At 44.8% G+C, this 19,287-nt stretch overlaps 1 protein-coding gene across 2 annotated transcripts in view; it reads left to right on the forward strand.

Moving 5' to 3' along the window:
* Positions 1-19,287, forward strand: part of PIK3R3 (phosphoinositide-3-kinase regulatory subunit 3) — an 83,512-nt gene that overhangs the window by 44,691 nt on the left and 19,534 nt on the right. Inside the window, exon 1 of one of the 2 annotated variants that reach the window (XM_009915838.2) lies at positions 4,587-5,451. The exons of the other annotated variant lie outside the window; for it this stretch is intronic. Coding sequence (XP_009914140.1) covers positions 5,346-5,451 — 106 coding nt within the window. The 5' untranslated portion in view covers positions 4,587-5,345. Of the gene's footprint in view, positions 1-4,586; positions 5,452-19,287 lie in introns of those variants that run through there. 2 annotated transcript variants of the gene reach the window in all.

Raw genomic sequence — 19,287 nt, forward strand, 5'->3', positions numbered from 1 at the left:
CCAGCCCCGACCGTTACTCCTGGCGACTTTTGGGGCAGAAACCTCTGGAGCAGTGAGGAAAGGCCAGTCCAAACCTTGCTGAGGAATATGTTAGGTCCAGCTGCAATAACCTACATTGTAGACATTTATTTAAAAGATCTTATTCTTTTTTTTTTTTAAATGTTATTTCCTATGCTAAAAGAATGTTGTTTACAATGCAAAGCCAAGTGCTTTTAAGTTAGGAAATGCCTAATGTATGATTCCTCTCAAGCTCAACTCTGTGTGCATGCATTGTGCTACAACCTTTATGTACGTGAGCCCCTCTTTCCTTGTCGTGTGGATATGGGAGGGAAGAGGGCACAAGCTGCTCCAACGGCTGTAAATAAGACACTTCCTAACATTGAAGTGTTTCATTTGAATGTTTTTGCAGACCGCATATTATTCTTTAATACAGGTTTTTAATGCAATGTATAATTTTCAAACCAAAGCACCCGACTTCAGCACACTTGCCAGAGTTTTTCCTCACCACAGAAATGCGGCCGCATCTCGGGTGGAGCGAGGCAACTGTTTTGCAGTCTATTCGGACATGAAATGACTCTAAAGCAGAGAGGAGGAAGCACAGTCCTTGTTAAAAACACCCATTACTTTTCACATGAAGGTGCAGGAGGATGCAGGGAGGGAAACTGCTGCTACTTTATCCCCGCAGGGGTTAATACTCTTAACTTGGTGGCAAATGCTTTGCAGTCTCTGGGATATTTTCAGGGCTCAGATTGTACAGTTCAAGAGGAAGATGGTGCTTGCACCATCCCCATGCTGCCAGCACCGCGCTGGTTCAGGAAGACAGGATGAACCTCTGCCTTCCCCCACCACCTCTTCTCCTGGCAGTAAGCCCCAGGTTTAGCTTGCAGTGCACTGAGCCATGCTAAGACCCCAAAGGCAGCGTCTGAGCCAAAGACCAACCCTCCTGCCTTCCCTCATCTCCTCATCACCAGGAGGTGAGAAATAGGCAGGAATAATCCGTTAACTAAACCAAACTGCCGCGACTGGTTGTTCTCGTGCTGTTACTTGCAAGATGCGGCTGCCCCTGTGGGAAGCTGGCCACCAATGACGGCAGATACTCCACAAATCCCCGTGTCTGTGCAGCACAAGGCTAGTAATTTCATGTAGTATTTACTGCCGGCCAGGGAGTCATCCTTCCTGATGCGAACACAGCTCTACCTTCTACAAACTCCCCTGCAACAGGCCCTGAGCTTGTGCTAAGTGTGAAGCTAATATTTGGATCTTGGGAGTGGCCAGGAGTCTCCAGCCTGCCCCAAAAATCTCTCATCATTTTAGTGCGTTTGGCTGGCAGCACTGTGGATTCAGCCCCCCTCCCTCCTCCACCCCTCCAACTATAAAAGCCTGTTGTGGCCTACATTCAGCTGTCGGATATCACATTATCATGGCTCGGCAAAGAGGAAACCAAGCAGTTTGGCACAAATGGCTTTTCTGTGTTCAGCCTGTTCCAGCGCGGGTCCGTTCGGCTCCTCCTGAAGCACATGGAAGCGCTCAAAACTTCAATATTTAATCTTGCCTTGAAATGCAAATTGTCAGATCCAAGGAAATGAAAGCGAGCGAATGCGTGGCCGTCGACACGGGGATGTTGGGGAGGCAGCAGATGCTGTGCTCGCTTCTTGCCTTTCAGCCTTAGCATGGGGCACCAGGACCCTTTTTTGAGCACTGTGTCCCCTACGCAAGCATTGTCATTATTGCCGTTATTTTATTTCAGTGTTTGAATATAGCTTTTCCTGACTCGGGGTGATCTAGTGCTCAGCCAGACCGTGAGCATCTCTGAGCATTCAGCATGCTCCTGGTTTTCTGTTCTCCGAGGGCACTGCCATGATGCTGGGTGCTCAGACTTTGTGCCCATGGAGGAGAGATGCACAGACAGAGGGGATTTTGCAGTGTGTAAGGCAGCACATGTGTCTCCCTCTCTCCCTCCAGCACGCACATGCACACAACCGCTCGCCCCTGTTGCAAGGCAGGCGATGTGGTAGGAAAGGGAGTGCCCCATGCATGTGTGTTGGGAATCAAGTAATCCTGGATATATTATAAGCGCAGTTTTGAGAAATAAAAACACATTAATATTCTGTTCTCTCAAGGCATTATCCTACTGTTTACCATTACACACAATCCTTTGCCTTAAATTGCATCTTTGATTAAAGCAGCAATGAGAGAAACCAGTGCTAATAACAAAATGTATTCTGCTTTAAATCACTAAAGTGAAAACATCAATAAGCTGTAACCATCAGTGCTGCCATGAAAATGAAGGCAACCAACCACCATGGGAAACAGCAAGGATGAAATCCACTTTGCCAGCATAAAAGCCAAGTAATTAGGTCTTATGTGGGTGGAACTTATAATGAGGTGCAGGAAGGGGGAAAATGAATTTCAACCCAAGCCTCCCTCCCTCCTTGCTCCCCCCACCAGAGCTGCTAATCCGAGTTTGGGGGCTGCGGTAGTGATGGCAGCCCCATTTCTCAGCACCGTGGAATCTGCGAAGCGGCATCCGCGTGTCCACCTGCACCCACCACCCAACCCTTGTGGGGCTTCTCTGCAGCCCTGCCCTGTACACCATTGGTGGGCAGCAGATGGTTTGTACCCACAACACCAATTTAATTTTCACTGGGAGCGGGGTGTGCTTCAGGAGGGGCATTTCACTTTGAGCAGGCTCGAGCTGATATATTGTATCAGACCAAGAAATTTAATTTAAAAATTAGAAAAAGGAATCGTATCTAGTTACCGTGGATTAATCGGAGTTTGTGGATGGGGATATAAAATTAATTTATCTACAGTGAGTTATGTGAATCAAAGCCCTGTGCTCCTCTGCAGCTGTCCATCCCTCAATTTGCTCTATTACTGGAGCAGCACTGCTCTCCATTGCTTGCCATGAAAGTTGTGATACAGCAGCAAACTTCAGATCCTCTGCACCCAGCTCTTCCCACATACTCTTAATGTTGGGTGTAGCTTTTCAGTTATTCAATGTTGCTTAGGTTCACCTAAGCCAGGAGTGCTTTCAGGAGCTTTCTACCTGGTGCTAGAGCAGGAGAAATTATTCATAACTTACTCTTCCATGCTTTAAAGTGCAAATAAAGCAGACAAATTCAGTGTTGGGTTTTCTAACGTTCCCTAACAATCTCTGCAGCAGATCAAGGTGCTCGCCTGTCCTTGTGCCTGTGACACTGGTTGGAAGTCTCCGGAAAGGGCTTTTCCTTAATTTCTCAACAGCTGTCATTTTGCCTTCCTTCAAGGATGCTTCGCCACGTGAAGACTGAGGCTGGCTGCGGAGCTGGCTGCATTTCTGCCTCCCGCCGGTGCTTGTGGGCTGCGGGCTCAGGGTCTGGCCATTGGGATCTGGCTGGCAGGCAAGCTGAGGTTCAGTTTCGGGTGTGTTTGCAGCTCAGATTTATCCCAAAGCTTGTGAGAGGCAGCCATCCGGTCTGGTGCGTTTTCCTCTGCTTTTTTCCTGTGGTTGTATCGCTAGAAAGAGCATTGGGTTTTGCCGGGGGTCACACTCTCATTAGTGGACAGTTATGATGCCCTCTGAAACGCTCAGGTTATCATCTGCAATACAGAGCTGCCAGGGCCCTGCCGAAGTAAAGCAGGGGAGGAAAGCCCATGTTTCTGGCAGCAGGGCAGGCAGCTGGAGGGTGGTGCGGTGGGGTCGGCCAGCCCAGGCCCCAGCCGGGGATGGGGACAGCGGCTCCGCCAGCAAAGGGCCTCCAGGGCCTGGGCCGCGGCCTTCTCCCACAGACCCCATCCGCAAAGCGGGGGCCGGCCCTGGCTGGAGAGTAGCAGGTAGGCCGGGCGCTGCGGGGCACCGGCCCGGGGGGGACGCAGCCCCCGTCGGTGTGGGCAGGGGGCGGTCCCCCACCAGCAGCGCCGGGGCCGGCTGTAGCGGGGGTCGCACGGCCCAGGCCGGGGGCTGCCCCGGCCGGGGAGCGGGGCCGGGGGTGCCCGCGCGCCCCCTCAGCCCCGTCCCCCCTCTCCGCCTCAGCGCTCGCCTTTCTTTGTCCCGCTTAGTAACTGGGGCTCCCAGCCAATCGCCATCGAGCCGGCCGGCTTCGCCGCCAGCTGATTGGGTGGGCTGCCCGCAGCCCTCTGCCAATCCCGGCGCTCGCTGCTCCCTCAGACAAAGACGGCAGCTCTGGCAACTGGGCTCGACTTCCCCCGCCCCCCGCGCGTGCTCCGCGGCAGCAGCGCCTTGGCGACAGGCCAGCCGAGGGACCTACCACCTCCCCTGCTCTCCTCAGAAGGGGGGGGGGGCGCTAGGAAAAGACGGCGAGAGAGTCGGCCGCAGCGGCCAAAGAGAGCCGGGTAACAGTTAGGAAAGTGGAGAAACAGATTTTTCTTTTGTGCCAAGCCTTCTTTCTGGGCACGTCTCTCCGGCGCGAAGAGGGACGTTTCCCCCTTCTGCTTTTTTTGCCCACCCCCTCTTCTGCCTCGTGGAAGCGCCCCCCCTCCCCCCCCCGCGGCCTTCCTCCCCGAAGGGGTTAAAAAGCCGGCGCGAAGCCCCGCCCCCGGGCCCCTCCCGCGCGGCGCCGGGGGGGCGTGGCCTCGTCTTCGGCAAGAGGCGGTTGGCGACGGTTGGGCCCCTCAGAGCCTCTTAAAATGAAACCTAGCGGGGCCGGCAGCGCCGCAGAGAGCCGGGGGCTGCGACCTGCCGGAGCCGCCCGGGGCTGCCAGCTGGGCACGGCGGGCGACGACGACGAAGCCGCCGCCGCGGGCTGCCCGCCCAGCGCTGAGCTGAGCTGAGCCGAGCCGGCGGGGACCGCGGGCCGAGCCGCCCCCAGCGCTGCCCGCCCCGCTCGGGCTCCGCGCCCGCCGTTATTGTTGCCCGCCGCCCCCTCCTTTCTCCACCGCCGGCGGAAAGAATTCATCCAGAGACCGAAATCTCCCCTTTTTATCCGCTTCTTCCCACCCTCCCTCCCCTTTTGTGTGGGGGGTTTTGTTTTGCTTTCAGCCCGGTGTTTTAAAAATACCCCGAAAATGGCGATTTTTAGAGAGAATTCAGGAAAGTGGCTTTTCTGTGGAAAGGTGTCTTTTTAAACAAAAAGAAGCACTCTCTATGTATAGATTATATACATAACTAGCTATCTTAGTTCCTGCAGGGCAGCTGCTGAGGTGGCTTGTGTGGTGGGGTTTTTTAATTAAGTTTAATTTTGCGATTTTCTAAGAAATTTTTTTTTTTCTGGAAGTGTTATTTTAGAACGGGGTGGATTCTTCTCGGCTTTTTTTTTTTTTTTCCTTTCCCTTCCCCCCCCTTCCATTAAAAGCCGAGAAAGCCAATCTCTTATTTAATAACCTGCCGGGACTTGACTGTCGCGATGTACAACACGGTGTGGGATATGGACCGCGATGACACGGACTGGAGGGAAGTGATGATGCCCTATTCCACTGAGCTGATATTTTACATTGAAATGGACCCTCCAGGTAGGGAGCCGGAGCCTGCGTGCCTGCCTGTACACCCCTCACAGCGGGCCAGGGCCGCCTTTCATTCCTGCCTTCTTTCCCCTGCCTGTCCTCACTCCTCCTTGCAGACTTTTCCCGTTTGGAAAAGGAGGGGAAATCTGCAGAGGGGGAGGGAAAAAAATATATCTTTAGTTAAACTTGGGTGCCTGCATAAACTTTTCAGGGACTTGAACCCACTGTCTCTTGGGCAAAAGTATTTTAATACTGGTTTTGGGGGGGTGGGAGGATAACTGCAATTTATGGTGCCTTTTGGGAGGTGGAAGGAGGCAGGAGGAGGAGAGCTGCTCACAGCCCCTCTCCCGAGTCTCCTTTTTTTTAAGCCTTTATTGAAAACTGTATATTTCGGCCGTATTCACTTCTAGAAGAGCGTTTTTATTAGCCTCTTCACCTGTGTGCCTTTATGTGCCTGGAGCACTTTGATGGTAGTGATTTACCTACCTCCATTCAGTTCCAGTTTAATCGCTTTTACAGTCTCCGAGACCCTTTTCTCGCCAGCTCTCTTCCAGCATTGACAGATGAGGTGTGTGTTGTTGCTGGATTGTGGTGCTGGGGGGGATAATACTTGGGAACATGCTGGAATCCATCCCTGGAGGCACTGTTACTTTGATAACAGCTAATAACCTTGTTCAAAAGGGTTTGATGCAACTTTTTTTTTTTCCCATGGATTGCCAGTGCTGAATGTGGAGAAATGTGTTGTCCTTTGCTTGTCTGAAGTTTTTAGATGGGACAGAAAGTTTCTTTTGTGTCTGAAGAGTGAGGGAAGGCTTACAAGGAGAAGATATTGAGTCTTTCTTTGGTAATGAATTAAAGTAAGCATAAATGGGTACTGGTGAAACCGTATCTATACCTGTAAGAGTCTAACAGGCTGAGAGCAGTAAGGTAATTGAAGGGCCTTTATGTTCTCAGGTCTCTGATCTGTACAGCCAGAAAGTACAGTGAAATACGCACCAAAAATCTTAGCCTGCAGAGAAATTGATAGCAAATAAGTACTTCCAAGTGATATCGTCTATGTGGCATGTACTGTTAGACTTGCAAAATGGGCTTTTCAATCTGTGCTTGAATCATGGCTTGTATCTCCAAGTGTGGTTTAGTCTCTTTGTTTCAGCACAGTGAGCTCTTTTTTTCTCCCTGTAGGTATGTGGTACTTAAGAGGAGGAGGTGATCATCCTGAGATTTTTGGATCTCAGGGACTTGTACTCACTTCCTCTGGTAACTCTGACACTTTAAAAATTGGATGGATCTCTCCGACACACAATACTGGCCACAACTCGTTAAATTCTTGCATAGCTGACACTACCTATTTTTAGATATTACTCCTGAAATCTTAAAGTTCAGTCAAATCCCTTTGTGAATTTCAAAGGATATCTTTCTTGTAAATGCATTTAATTTTAACTATTCATGAGGTTAGCATTTGTATTCGCTTGTGTCAAGTGAACAAAAACCTGAGTTCCATTGTAGGTGACTTAAAACAATTGGTGTGGGGTTTTTTATTAAAAAAAATAAAAGCCCCTTGAACGGCTTCGTGCGAGGAGGCTGCTAAAAGGGGCTGGCCTAACTGAACTGGTCAGAAAACAACTTTCCAGTATTTCTGCAGGAATTCAACCATACAGCCTCACAAAGTTTACATTAAGAAGCAGTGCTTCTGTCATTAATAATGCCAATATTTCCATCATTGAAGCCCTATTGTCAGGGATCAAGGCTCTGCACGGTCCAAACACCAGTTAGTAAGAGGACTTAATGTTACATGCTGATCCCTGAAGCGTTCAGTAACTTTATCTTTCATATTTTTAAACTAGAAAAGCCAGAGCTGGCAATGATGCATGGGATGATGATCCCCATGTGTATGTCCAGATTTCATAGAACTATAACTCTTAAATTGCAGGGGGAGGGAGGGAGACAGAATGTGGTGGAGGTGGTCTGCTTTTTCCTCATCCAGAGGTGGGGTGGGAAAGCATTTTCTGGTCTGGGATGATAGGTCATCCCTAAGGGGAGTGTGGAGGTATTTATTTGGAAGACTTAAACACTCAGCATGCCTTGGGATAAAGTCACTGCATTTGCACCCGGTAACAACCACAACTCCATTTGGCCTGCTTCCAACAAAAATTTGTGAAGGTTTTCAGTATAGCATTCCCCCACACGGTGGCTGGAGTTCCTGAGCAGCTGAATGGTGGCAATATGTTTTCTCAGCAGCGCACAAACTAACAATATGCAGCGAGTGTCCCCACTGCCAAAGGAGGCAGCGCGGTCTTTTGTTCACAGAACTTGCATGAAGAGATCCCTGGTTGGTCTTTGTGCTGCAGGACTGGGCATCAACTGATACTGGGAGCCAAGTGTCGCAAATCATGCATGACTGCTCGTGATTACATTTTATTGCGTCTAAACTTCAGGCAGAAGACAAAAGCAAGGTGAACGTAATGTGTGGTGTCACCTGTAACCTCTAAGTGAAGGGTGGGGATACTGTTTCTTGTTAAGGGCCAGTAGACCTTTAATTTGTCTTGGCAGGCTGTCTTAATACCCACCTTAGTCTTGCCCAATAATAATACAGAAGTAAAATCCTGTGATGGCAGGCAGCCTGCAGCGCAGCCGTAGCTTCTGTCAAGCCTCAGTGCACCTGCGCCAGCTTATCAGTGTGCTCGTGTTTTCTGTCCGGGGTTGCAGGGGTAAATGGATGCTCAGAGCAGGTCCTGAAGCCTCTCTGGTAGAAGTCTTGCTCAAAAGTTCAAAAATAATAATAAAGCTGATGCCTCTGTCGCACATGAGTTTTCCCCAACTCCAGCAGAGGCAGGGTCAGGCGACAAGGGATTGCTAGCTTTTAATCCATCCTAAACATAGGAGTGGGACAGTTTTCCTAAATAGAGCAGTGGAACTAGGGATTCAGTTCTGCCAGCCTTGCAAAACATGCCTTAAAGCAGTACAACTAATAACAGGAGCAACAGTGGTGGCACCCAGCAGGGTGACTCCTCTTACCTAATGCTTTTTCCTTCTGTGTGCATGTATAAATTCATAATAAAATGTAGCACTGGCATAAGGTAGGATCTATATGTGGCAAATAATGCTAAGTGCAACTAAGTAACTTTCGGCATCTAAAGACAAAACTGGAACCATCAGTTGCATATAGCTAACATAGTAGCTTCTAAACTTTCCAATCAGGATTAATTTAGAGTATTACAGCCATAGTAGCATCATATGCTGGTTCTGGCATTAGGAAACTAGCTGTCAGGGGTTCACTTGCATGTTTGTTCTTGCTGTGGGTCTTGCTGTCTGAGAAGACAAGGAAAAAGGTTACTGTATTGAATTTAGGTTTTAACAACATCTGTTCAGGTCTGCAAAAAGTTGTTACTGCCAGAAGTTAAATTTTTGAATGGAGGATGTTGAATTGGCTGCAAAAGTTACCAGAGTACCTAAAGCATAACTACCTATGTATTACCTCACTTCTAATTAGTAGGACTAAGGAATGTCTTTCCCTCTGTAGATCTGGGATATATTATCAGTTGTGTTGATGATAAAATGTGTAATCACTGAATACATTTTGTCACAGTTGGATGAAAATCACTAAGAGTGTTCCACTGGGATTTCAGATACAGATGTCAGCAAAGATATTTGGCTCAACTACAAATTAGAGGTTAGTTTCATTTGTGTGGGTTATGAAGAAAACCACAAGTTCAAAGTAGGCTTACTAATGAAGAATGGGCTTTGTCTATTTATGAGCAGATAGAAGACTGTTTGTCCTAAAGCTATATGAAAGCTACCTTTTTGAAGGCTGTTAGACCCAAATACAATTGCCTGCGTTTATAACTTGACCGAACCATCTTTTTCAAGCATATTACTCTTCCTTGCCTCATGTGCTGAGACTGGCTGCAACGATGCTGTTGCTACAAAATCTTTTAATAATTAAGGGGAGTGGGGGCAGCAATAATCTATAGGCTGCTTAGTTTAGTCTACTTTGCAAAAGCAGCACTGCCATTGTATGAGTGAGACAAGTATTCAAGGGAAAAAGTGTCTTTATTCATTATAGTTTCTATTTTCTTCTCGTATATAATTTGACAACCCTTGTTTTAGGGGAGTGATACTATAATTGTAATTTGGAAAACACAGGGTTCTGATCTCAAGGGCAGTGTTTATTCAGATACCATTTGTGCTGTATCATTATCAATGTTACAGTGGAAACTGAATGTGGCTTCTCAAATGGGGTTTGTGGTATGCAGTAGCCAGATGTAGGTGAACACTGCATGTCCATGCCTGACTAGTTTTCCAGTGGGAGAACAGATGCAAATTTTAATAACATTGTCAGTATTGTCCTTCAGCTTATCTGAGTTGACTCCAGAAGCTTAGCAAAAAAAAGTTCTGCTCTTGCACATCTTAAAAAAAAAAAAAAAAACAACAAACAAACCACCACCACCAAACTAGTTCTACTAGTGCATGTCATCAAGACAGCAGCACTGTAGCAGCAACTGTCTTCCTTGCAAATTTAAGTCTTGCTGAAAGTCAGGTTTCCAAAACAGCAGATGTTGGGGCTTGAGATTTTCCTTACTACAGAAGGGAAGTTTGTGCAGACTCTTTTGGGGTAGAGCAGGGAATAAGTAAGGCTCAGTCCCTTGTATTCTGTATATCCTGGAAAATGGTTTGAATCGGACTCTCATCTCCTATGAGGACAGTCACATGAAATGCTTGTATTCTGTTCTTGTTGCACCTAGATTTCTCTACCAGCCTTTTCATTTAATGACTGCTGTAACCATTTTTTATTTCTGATAGCGTTTTCAGGCTTGCTTCTGCATTCCTTGCATTTGGTTTTCATTTTGATGGTTCGAACTGTTAAAGAATATCACTCATCAGCTTTCAATTAAATACATGAATGCAAAAAATGGCATCATTAATATAAAGTGCAATGATGTTTTGCTTGAGATGGAAGAGCTTGCTTTAAAAGGCTGACATTTTTGTTTTATCAGTAAGCTTTCAGATGATGTAGAAATAGTTGGGGAGGGAAAGCTTGCTGAAGGAAGTTTTTCAGCTCTGTGTTCTGAAAAGCTGTAGGTTTATGCAAATTAAAACATGGGAGAAAGTTCAAACCAAGCTCTTCACCGTGTGTTTGAAGGCAAAACCTGCAGCAAATGTTATTTCTGCAATTGTTGTTCTGAACAATTTTGTATCTCGTGTGTTGCCTATACCTGACAGGAGTTAACTGCTGTGTTGCTTCCTTCTACCTCACCTGCTTAAAAGGAGAAGACACTTCTTGGAGTTTCCTTTGGGGAATGTTGTTTTCTCAAGCAGCAGAGTTGACTTCTGTCTTCTCCATTGCCTGCATGGTATCTTATTCCAGAATGAAGCTGTTCAGGCTTATCTTTGCTCTACAGCTTGGGAAAACAGTGAGGCATAGCTGGTCATACACATCTGTGCCCAGTACTAAAATCAGTTGGGTGCCTTGCAACACCTCATGTTGGTTGTTTAGTGAGTCACTTTTTGGGCAGAGAACTAGAGAATGCTGGAAACAGCAGCATAAAGAATACTTTTATCAGTATTCCCTGTATATTTTAAAGCTTAGGCTTTTTTATTATAAAAAAGAATGTTAACTGTGTTGAAACAGGTTGCTGTAAAACTTTGGCCCCATTAAGGCAATAGAGGTGTTCTAGCTGGATTTTTGGAAACTTGTTTTTGAAAGTAGGTTGCTGAGTAATGCTTAAAGAACAGACTGCTCGTGTACTAAATGCCCCTATGGAAATGAGTCAGATTTTCTTTTTTCTTCTGCTTTTTATGTCATTTCTTCTGACAGGTTAAAATCTGCACAATAGCTAAGTAAGCAAGAATTTGCTTCTCCACATAATCTAAACGACAGCATATGAGCTGGTGCTGGGTCCCCAAACAATGTGAGTGGATGTTAACCTCTTAAGAAAAAATTGTTTTCATTGCCCTTCATCTTTGCTATGTTCTCCACTCAACAGACAAAGATTTTTGCAATGTTTCAATGAATATATTCCTTAAATTCTTCTAGTTCTTCTGAAGAAAAGTGGCTACATACAGGAATTTTTATAAGAATTCATACAGTTCAAAAGAAGCAAAGTGCAAGTGGTGCCTCTCCAAAAAGGACCCCAGCTGCCCTGCTGGACAACAACCAGCTGCCTGGTGAATCCTGATGCTGAAGCACAATGGACTCTGAAGCTTTCCTGTGGCTGAACAGGATCCAGGTTCTTTGGCTTTGAGTCCAGCAGCACAGACTTGATGGCTACCTTCCACCCAGTGCTCTTTGAAAAAAGAGATTAAATACTTCAATTGCTTCAACCTGTGACTGCTTCAACATTTGCCCAGACTCTCTACCAGTTTTTGTGAACTGGAAAAATGTTATTTTAATGATAGTTCATAGGAATGTTACTTCTTTTAAAATCCGATATCCCTGAAGCTGATGCATGGTTATTTAGGAAAGGCTTGAAAAACGTCATGTTTCTCAGCACAAAAAGTTGTGGGTTTGGACAAATCAAAAAAATATCAATATGTATCCCCTTCTTGTTTGTTCTTCCGCTAAAGAATAATTTGAGGTTTAGGTTGGTGTCACATTGGGACTCTTGTATGTCAGGTCAGTTTTCTTCTTCCAAACATAAACCTCCCACTTCCTTCTATTAGCTACTACTTACTCTCTGTTACTTTCCTCCTCTTCCCAGTGAAATAAAAATATCCACAAGAGCCATTTTTTTCAGGGTTTTTACCTTCTGTAGCCTTATCCTAAATTTCAGGCTCTGTAGTCCCTAAAATCTGATGCTACAAATAATCATCTTTGCTTTTGGAGGAATTCTTTCCTTCCTTGCATCCCTCCCCTAAAGAAACCAACCAAGCAAAAACCCCCAAAACTAGAGCTGCTGCAATGGAGCTAGAGAAAAATTGCTGTAATGAGAGAACACAGCCCACTGTTCAGATGTGTTTTTCTTTGGGTGTGGGCAGTAGGGCTTATACTCCAACACCTGCCCCAGGAAAAATATTTTAGAGGTGAGATGGATAAGAAGTTCACTGGCAATATTGTGTATGTAAGTTCTGTAGTCTGTTACAACGTGAATCTGTACACTGCAATTGAACTTCCCAGGTTATCAGTACTTATGCTGCACTGCCCTGTATAGTCATCTTGGGGACATTATAGGAATCTGGATTGTTGGCCATCTGAGGAACTGCTCCCAAGTGTCAAATTAGAAGTCTTTGGTGTTTGTGGCATCTTTACTCTGATTAATCTCCTGTCTCCAAAAGTAGTCTCTTGAAGGATACAAGGAAGCTTGAATCAATCAGATGAATGTTTAAGATCCTTTCCATTTCAAAGGGTACAGTACAGTCTCACTGGTAAGTTTTGGGACAGTGAAAGAAGTCAAACTGCTGCTGTGAAGTGGATTTCATTAAAATATTTTGAAGATCACAGTGTACTTGAGTGACAAGATTGAATCCATTTCTTGTGTTACACCTTGAGATCTCAGCATGAGCAACGGCTCTGCAGTCTGAGCCTGGCTAGACTACTCCATGCCCACTCTGAATCTCAGTTTCTGCTGCAGGCACTGTGTAGGACTGCATGGGTTGGAACTTCTGCCTTGGTGGAAATTCTTTCAAGATCAAGGTTCTTAGAAAAGCTGATGCATGACACAATGTACAACAGTTTTCCTCTGAATACTTTTCTACATTCAGATTTCTTCTGGAGCGTTGATTTGAAATGCACCTTTTGATCTTGATTTAGATGGCTCTGTACGCAATTTAGGTGGTGTTGAAATATTTCTACTTTGGTCAACTAGAAAATAGTCTGACATAGCACAAGGACAGGTACTGTGTAAGGAACAATTTTACATACTACTTTGAAAGATGTGAGCTAGTGGTAAGCTGAAATAAAATGCTGCTTAGAGCAGCAAGAGTCACGTGTATTTACAGCTGTATTATTACTATTTTTAAGTAGACTCTTGTGCAGCAAACTTCTCAGTAGTGCTGATTATTTCTGTGAATTGGTTCTCCTACGAGGTTTGTACCTAGCACCTGGATGGATGGTTAGTCTTTGAAATATCTGGGGAAGACATCCCTGGGCTATTTTTATTTAAAATGGCATTTTCTTTTGGCTTTGGTAGGTCTCCTAGCCATAGTGTGCCACTGCTTGGGCCTGACTTTATTCTTGGTCTTTGACATTGAAAAGCTAGTTCTTTATTCTCGATCACCGTAGCTCTGTGCTTATGCTAAATTTTGTGTTTTCCTTACTCTTATCCAAAAATCTATTTCCATGTATTGACCAAAGAGTATTTTTTTAATAGCCGTTTGAAGACTCTACCTGTGAAGGGGTAGAAAACAGGTGAGGAACTGCTTTAGTTAATAAGCAAAAAGGAGTATCTACTTGCTCCTTGCATTTTATATTTACTTTTATCATAAAGTCTTCTAGGCCTGACATTGGAAACTATAAAGTACAATTGTTCTTACAGAATATTTCAGATTTTCATGGACAATAAAATGTCTGCCGCGGACTTTCATCCAAAGAGTTGGTAAAAGCCTTGGCCTGCTGGTTAGGAGGTAAAGCTATTACTTCCTGAAGTGAGCTGAGCATGTGATGCTGGGTAGTGACAATCTTTGAGTCATGAAACATGGCAAAAGTTCTAAAACTTTATTAATAGTGTGCTAATTATGCTTGGTAGGTAAAAGGGGACTTACTCTTTTTAACCTCCTCATGTTAACTTTGGGACAGTCATCTCAAGCCTGTTGATCATGGAACCTCTGACACTGCTGTAGCTTTGCAGCTGTTACACTATGGTCTGCGTTGAAAGGAAAACTGTTTTTCATCAAGCAGTGAAAATAATTGGGAAATTGAGGTTTTGGGACCTTGCAACTTCATGTAAAGGCTGGAATGAAGCGGAGGTGCTGTTACTTTATAATACAGAAGTCAAAGATTCCAGTGTCATTTATCTGACAGTGAGCATCTTCTATTTTTTTCTGTCTCAGGCTGTGAAGTAAGAAGCCTTGCGAAGTAGTGAGGGGTCCTTGTGAGATGCCCCAAAAAATTCTGAATTTGAGCCAGCCCCTTCACACACTGTTGTTGTCCACCATTCTGCAGGTGTCCTGTAGCAGATAATCTTTTAATCTATGCAGTGGCTGTGGGTGCTTGTGAAGATCAGAGTGCTGCAGAAGTCTGGCAGGCTGTAGGAGGTGAAACAGTGGTTGGGAGGTGTGGGAGAGGACTGGATAGCTGGGAAGTTTTCAAACAAAACAGATCTTTATCAAAAAAGCCAATTAATCAAAACTGAAATATTTCTTAAAGGTGTTGTTTTTTATAAAAGTTCATAGAAACACGAGCAAAGCTATAATGGGAGTGTTTTTATTGGAAGCCTGCCTGGCTTTCTGCCAACTTGTCTGCTGTTTTCTGTAATGAGATATTGAAAGACTTCAATTCTTTGAATATATCTTATTCTTTGGCATCTCGCCTGTTTTGGGGGAGGAGAGCGAAAATGTGAGCATGCCTGAGGTTCTGTGGCCAGCAATAATGTGATCGAGTAGCTTCCTTCTCCGTCCCTTGAGGAGTTTGCAGTGCGTGTTAGCTGCCCTTTGAGGAAGGGCAGCTTCGAAGGGCATTGGTGCTCAGTACTTTGTGAAAGGAGTCTTGGCAAGAGAACTGACGAGCTGAGATGTGGAGCTGCCAAGATAACTTACCTGCCAGTGGTGGGGAATGAACTGCTGTCAGCAGGTGCGCATGACCCTCCTCTTTGTCAGCTGGAAAATCTCTGCAAAAGCATGGTGCCTTACTGCTCTAGCTTGCACACATAGTACACAATTTCATGGAAATGGTGTGCAAAAAGCACCTTTGTTCAGCATACGCTTTTTTCTTGGGTATCTTGAGGGGATTTTGTGCAGCAGGGACACCTATAGAGCTATTGAGGGAGGGAAAGATTTTGAGGCTTTGCCTTAAAAGTGTTAGAGAAATTGAGGAAAGTGTGAGAAATTGATTAAGACTACAGAGAGCACTTAAAGATTGAGGAGATTTTTTTTTTATTTTTAAAAAAGCTAGCCTACATTTTCATTCCAAGTCTTCATTTATACCTCCAAAGGGAAAAAAAACCTTCTGTCCTTAAGGACTATGTCATTAAAATGTTAGCTGGCCTAACCGTGGATTACTTGCATGTTTCCATAGTAATGACACTTCCTAGAGCTTTATATTACAGTTTGTAGGGTATCTACTGTATGTCAGCCTTTTTGAAGCTGGGTAACCGTCTTGGAAATCCTCTGATCTGTTTTCTGCTTGTCACAATGTGGAAGGAGAGTAGATTGAGAGCATCAGAAATAAGGCTAGTAAACAAGCTCATGGAAGTGCCGAGTGACTTAAAATTTACTTTATCAGAGTACTTGGTAGTTGTGATTATTTGTAATAGAGTTAATACTGCATTTAAACCTACTATGCTTTTAAGTATCTGGCCTGCAGCTCTTGGAAAATACTGGAAGAACTAAGTTATGGAGCCATTCTTAGACTTAAGTGGCATCTGCCTTAAAACTGCAAATTAGAGTTTAATTAACTGGCAGGTCTATCTTGTATGCAAATACTGCAGCCAGAGAAGAAATGGGCTGCTTGACTGGATGCTGTGTGGGATGTAGCACTGGGAGACCCAAGGCATTCTTCTTTTTTCATTCCTCCTGAATTAGTGCCATTGAAAACCCTCACACATAGGGCTCGGTGACTCTTAGATCATGTAAACTTGTGAAGTTTTTGGTTCAAAACTTGGAAAAGTGCATATCTCATGGAAGTCACAGTGTACTTTGCCGAAGTTAAATTCGGGATTAATACAGGCTACTATTTTCTGCAAGAGACGTTAACAAAAAATACAATGGTGCTGAACTTCAGACACTTGCCAGCTTTCTTGGTTGTCTTGGTGTTGGAGGTGGTTTGGATTTCAGGGAATCATGTCAGTTAAATCTTGAGTAGCCTTTTTAAAAAGCAATTCTACTCAGTCAAGAAAGCATCAGAAAAATTGCCTTGGCAAAGGCTAATCAATAGGCTTTTCTCTCCAAGGACCTGTGCTGCAGCTCTGCAGAGCAGCTCAGCTGAAGCTACCTGCTGGAGCCAGCACGGCAGCCTTCCGGGCCCTGACGTCAGCAACATCCGATCCCGGGCCCGGCCCGCATTGGCTGCAGCCGCCTCCGCTCCATCACCAGCTCTTTTTTATTTCCCCTCTTCTAAGTGACACTGATCTGGGATTGGGATTTAGCTCAAGCTAGGCTGCTTGGGGAAGCTAGAAAGAGGGGACTAGAGTTGCTAAAGAAAGAAAAACCAGAGATGCCCGCTCGTGCAGGAGGGAGAGCCAGTCTGCTGTCATTGCTGCGAGCCAGGTGGTCACTGAGAACTGAACCTGATCTTGGGAATGTACTCATGCGGGAGTGGAAGGATCCAGCTGAGCTGTTGCCTTCTGGGTTTTGGAAAGATCTGTGCCATAAAGCTGTCCTAGAGACATGGCAGGGGAAGAACGCTTGTGTATCTGGTGCTAACAGCAAGTTCTTTATTAGAACAGATAGATCCGTTGTGCTGTTAATCACTTGTGATCAATGTTCTTTCTCTCCCAGGAAAAGGAGGCAAGAAACCATCAGGATTGTTCACTCTAATCGGAACTTGAGATAAAGTAAGATTGTACCTGTGGCTAGATCAGAATTGGAGCCAGTGACATGGAAACATGCCTGCTCTTGAAAGCATTTCTGTTGACTTCAAGACAGCCTTATTTTACTTTAATTGTAGGATTTTAGCTACTTAGCATCAAGGAAGGTATATAAAACTGGATTTTTTTAAATTTAAATCAAAATCTGTAGACTCTTTAAGGCTGTCTGTAGCTTCTCATAGAAACATCACAGGATTTCTCCTAGCAGGGTGGTTAGTACTGTCTAGGTACTAGTAAAAACTATTTTAGGATGCCTCTTCTAGCAACCCACTGGGCCAGTGTTATAAGAGCAGCAGTAGGGTGGATGCTGCTCTATTACAGTAGACTTGCTGTGCTATTAGAAAATGTTCCCCTCATGTCATCACAGGTTCTTGGCTGTGGGGTTTAAACTACCTTTGTGCTCAGTTCTCTATTTGTACAGTCTGCAGTCTTATCAGGCTGAGAGGGTAGCCAAGAAATGCTGAAATGGATGGTCATGTTAGTCTACTGGGTAAAGGAATAGCAAGGGCCTGGTTCTGTATCCAACACAGGGGAAAATCTATTATGACTCAAAGAGCTCAAAGTATTGAAAGTAAAGAATTAGATCCATAGCTCTCTGGAAACAGGATCCACCCTTGCAAATACTTTTGTATTTTTAAAATGTGCAAGCTATTAAAAAGCTTTTTTCAAAAGTCTATTGTGAGAAGGACTGGCTTCCATGAGTCAGGTTTTACAGGAACTGGTCCAAGCCTTATTCTTCTCCCTGGAAGAATTTCCTTCCAATTTTCTTACGCATAATGAAGTTCTGCAGACAACCCCCAATAGTGAGAAGTGATACCTACCTATTAAGGGAAAGAAGGAAAAACCTGCACCTGTAGTAAGGACCCTTGGTATAATGTCTAGTGCTCTGTGTCCATATGGCAAACTCCTGTTCCTTACCTCTCTGGTCTTTGTTAGTTTGCTTTTCTGTGCCCAGTGCTTTGGAGTGAGCCCTAACAAAGCTGCTAAATAATTCCACAGTATATAAAGGAGCAAGACTTAATCCTGCAGGGAGGGCTAGAGAAGTAAGTACTCTAGAGAATACTTGAAAGCCACTTCTGGAAAGCCCCTATTACCAGCATAAAACAGGCTTTTACACTGTAAAATATCTTGACGTTTTTGATATGTCCCAAGCCTTAACTTGCAAGACCCAGTGAAATAATTGCTGGTGCTGGTGTAGTTTTCTAAGAATTCTCCATGCTGTTTTATGTTTTTTACATGAAACTCCGTGCGCTTGTTGATGACTCAATCTACAAAAGATTCTGGAGTAGATAGAACATCTACAGGTTTTCTGTACTCAGATTTACTGCCATGTGCAGACACTGATGAGACTCAGAACTGCTACGTCTGTCCTGTCGCTTGCTTAGAGTGTGTAGGGTAGCACAGCCAGATGTGAGGTGGGAGGACCTGAAGACATTTTCTAATTCAGGAACTTTGAATGGGGGAGATGGAACAGCATAGGGCATAGTAAATACAATTGACTGTATGGGCTTAGCCTGGATATATACTCCTCTGACCCTGCAAAAATAGGATGGGGCTGGGAGCTTAAAGCAAAGTAGGGTTAGAGCTGTGTCTTACTCTCAATGGTGCTTTGTACAAATACCTAGGTGCTATACAAACAACTGTAGTAGTTGAGCTAGGAATAATTGAAGCCTCCTAACCAGGAAGCTACTTCACTGAATCCAAAGGTTTTCACCTTCCTTTTATAACAAGACCTGTTATTGCCTCACTAGGTATGTGCACACCTGAAAGTTCCCAGCTCAACCCATAAAAAGAACCTGTATGCTATGGTTTAATGCTCAGTCCCGCAGAATGAATGCTGCTATCTGAATCAGGTGTTTGGTCAGCAACCCCAGGGTGCAAACGTCTGGGTCAAGGTTCAGATTTAGTTTAGATTGGCTCGATTAAAGTATCTACTGGTTTGTCTGAGAACAGTGAAGTTACTGTGTTGGATATTCAACATGAAATGGTATTTGGAACTGCAGTTGGAACACTGTTTTCTCTTCTTTAATGTGGGAGGTGTGGCTCGGAGGTGAGCAGATGGATGGTGCCAAGTAGCACACCTCTCAGCGTTAAGCCATTCCACACTGGAGCTAGAGATCAAAATCTTCTTTCTGCTCCCTTTATTTGTATTTCTGCTTGTCCGCTG

Source organism: Haliaeetus albicilla, chromosome 8, assembly GCF_947461875.1.
Source record: "Haliaeetus albicilla chromosome 8, bHalAlb1.1, whole genome shotgun sequence".
Classification (NCBI taxonomy): Eukaryota; Metazoa; Chordata; class Aves; order Accipitriformes; family Accipitridae; genus Haliaeetus; species Haliaeetus albicilla.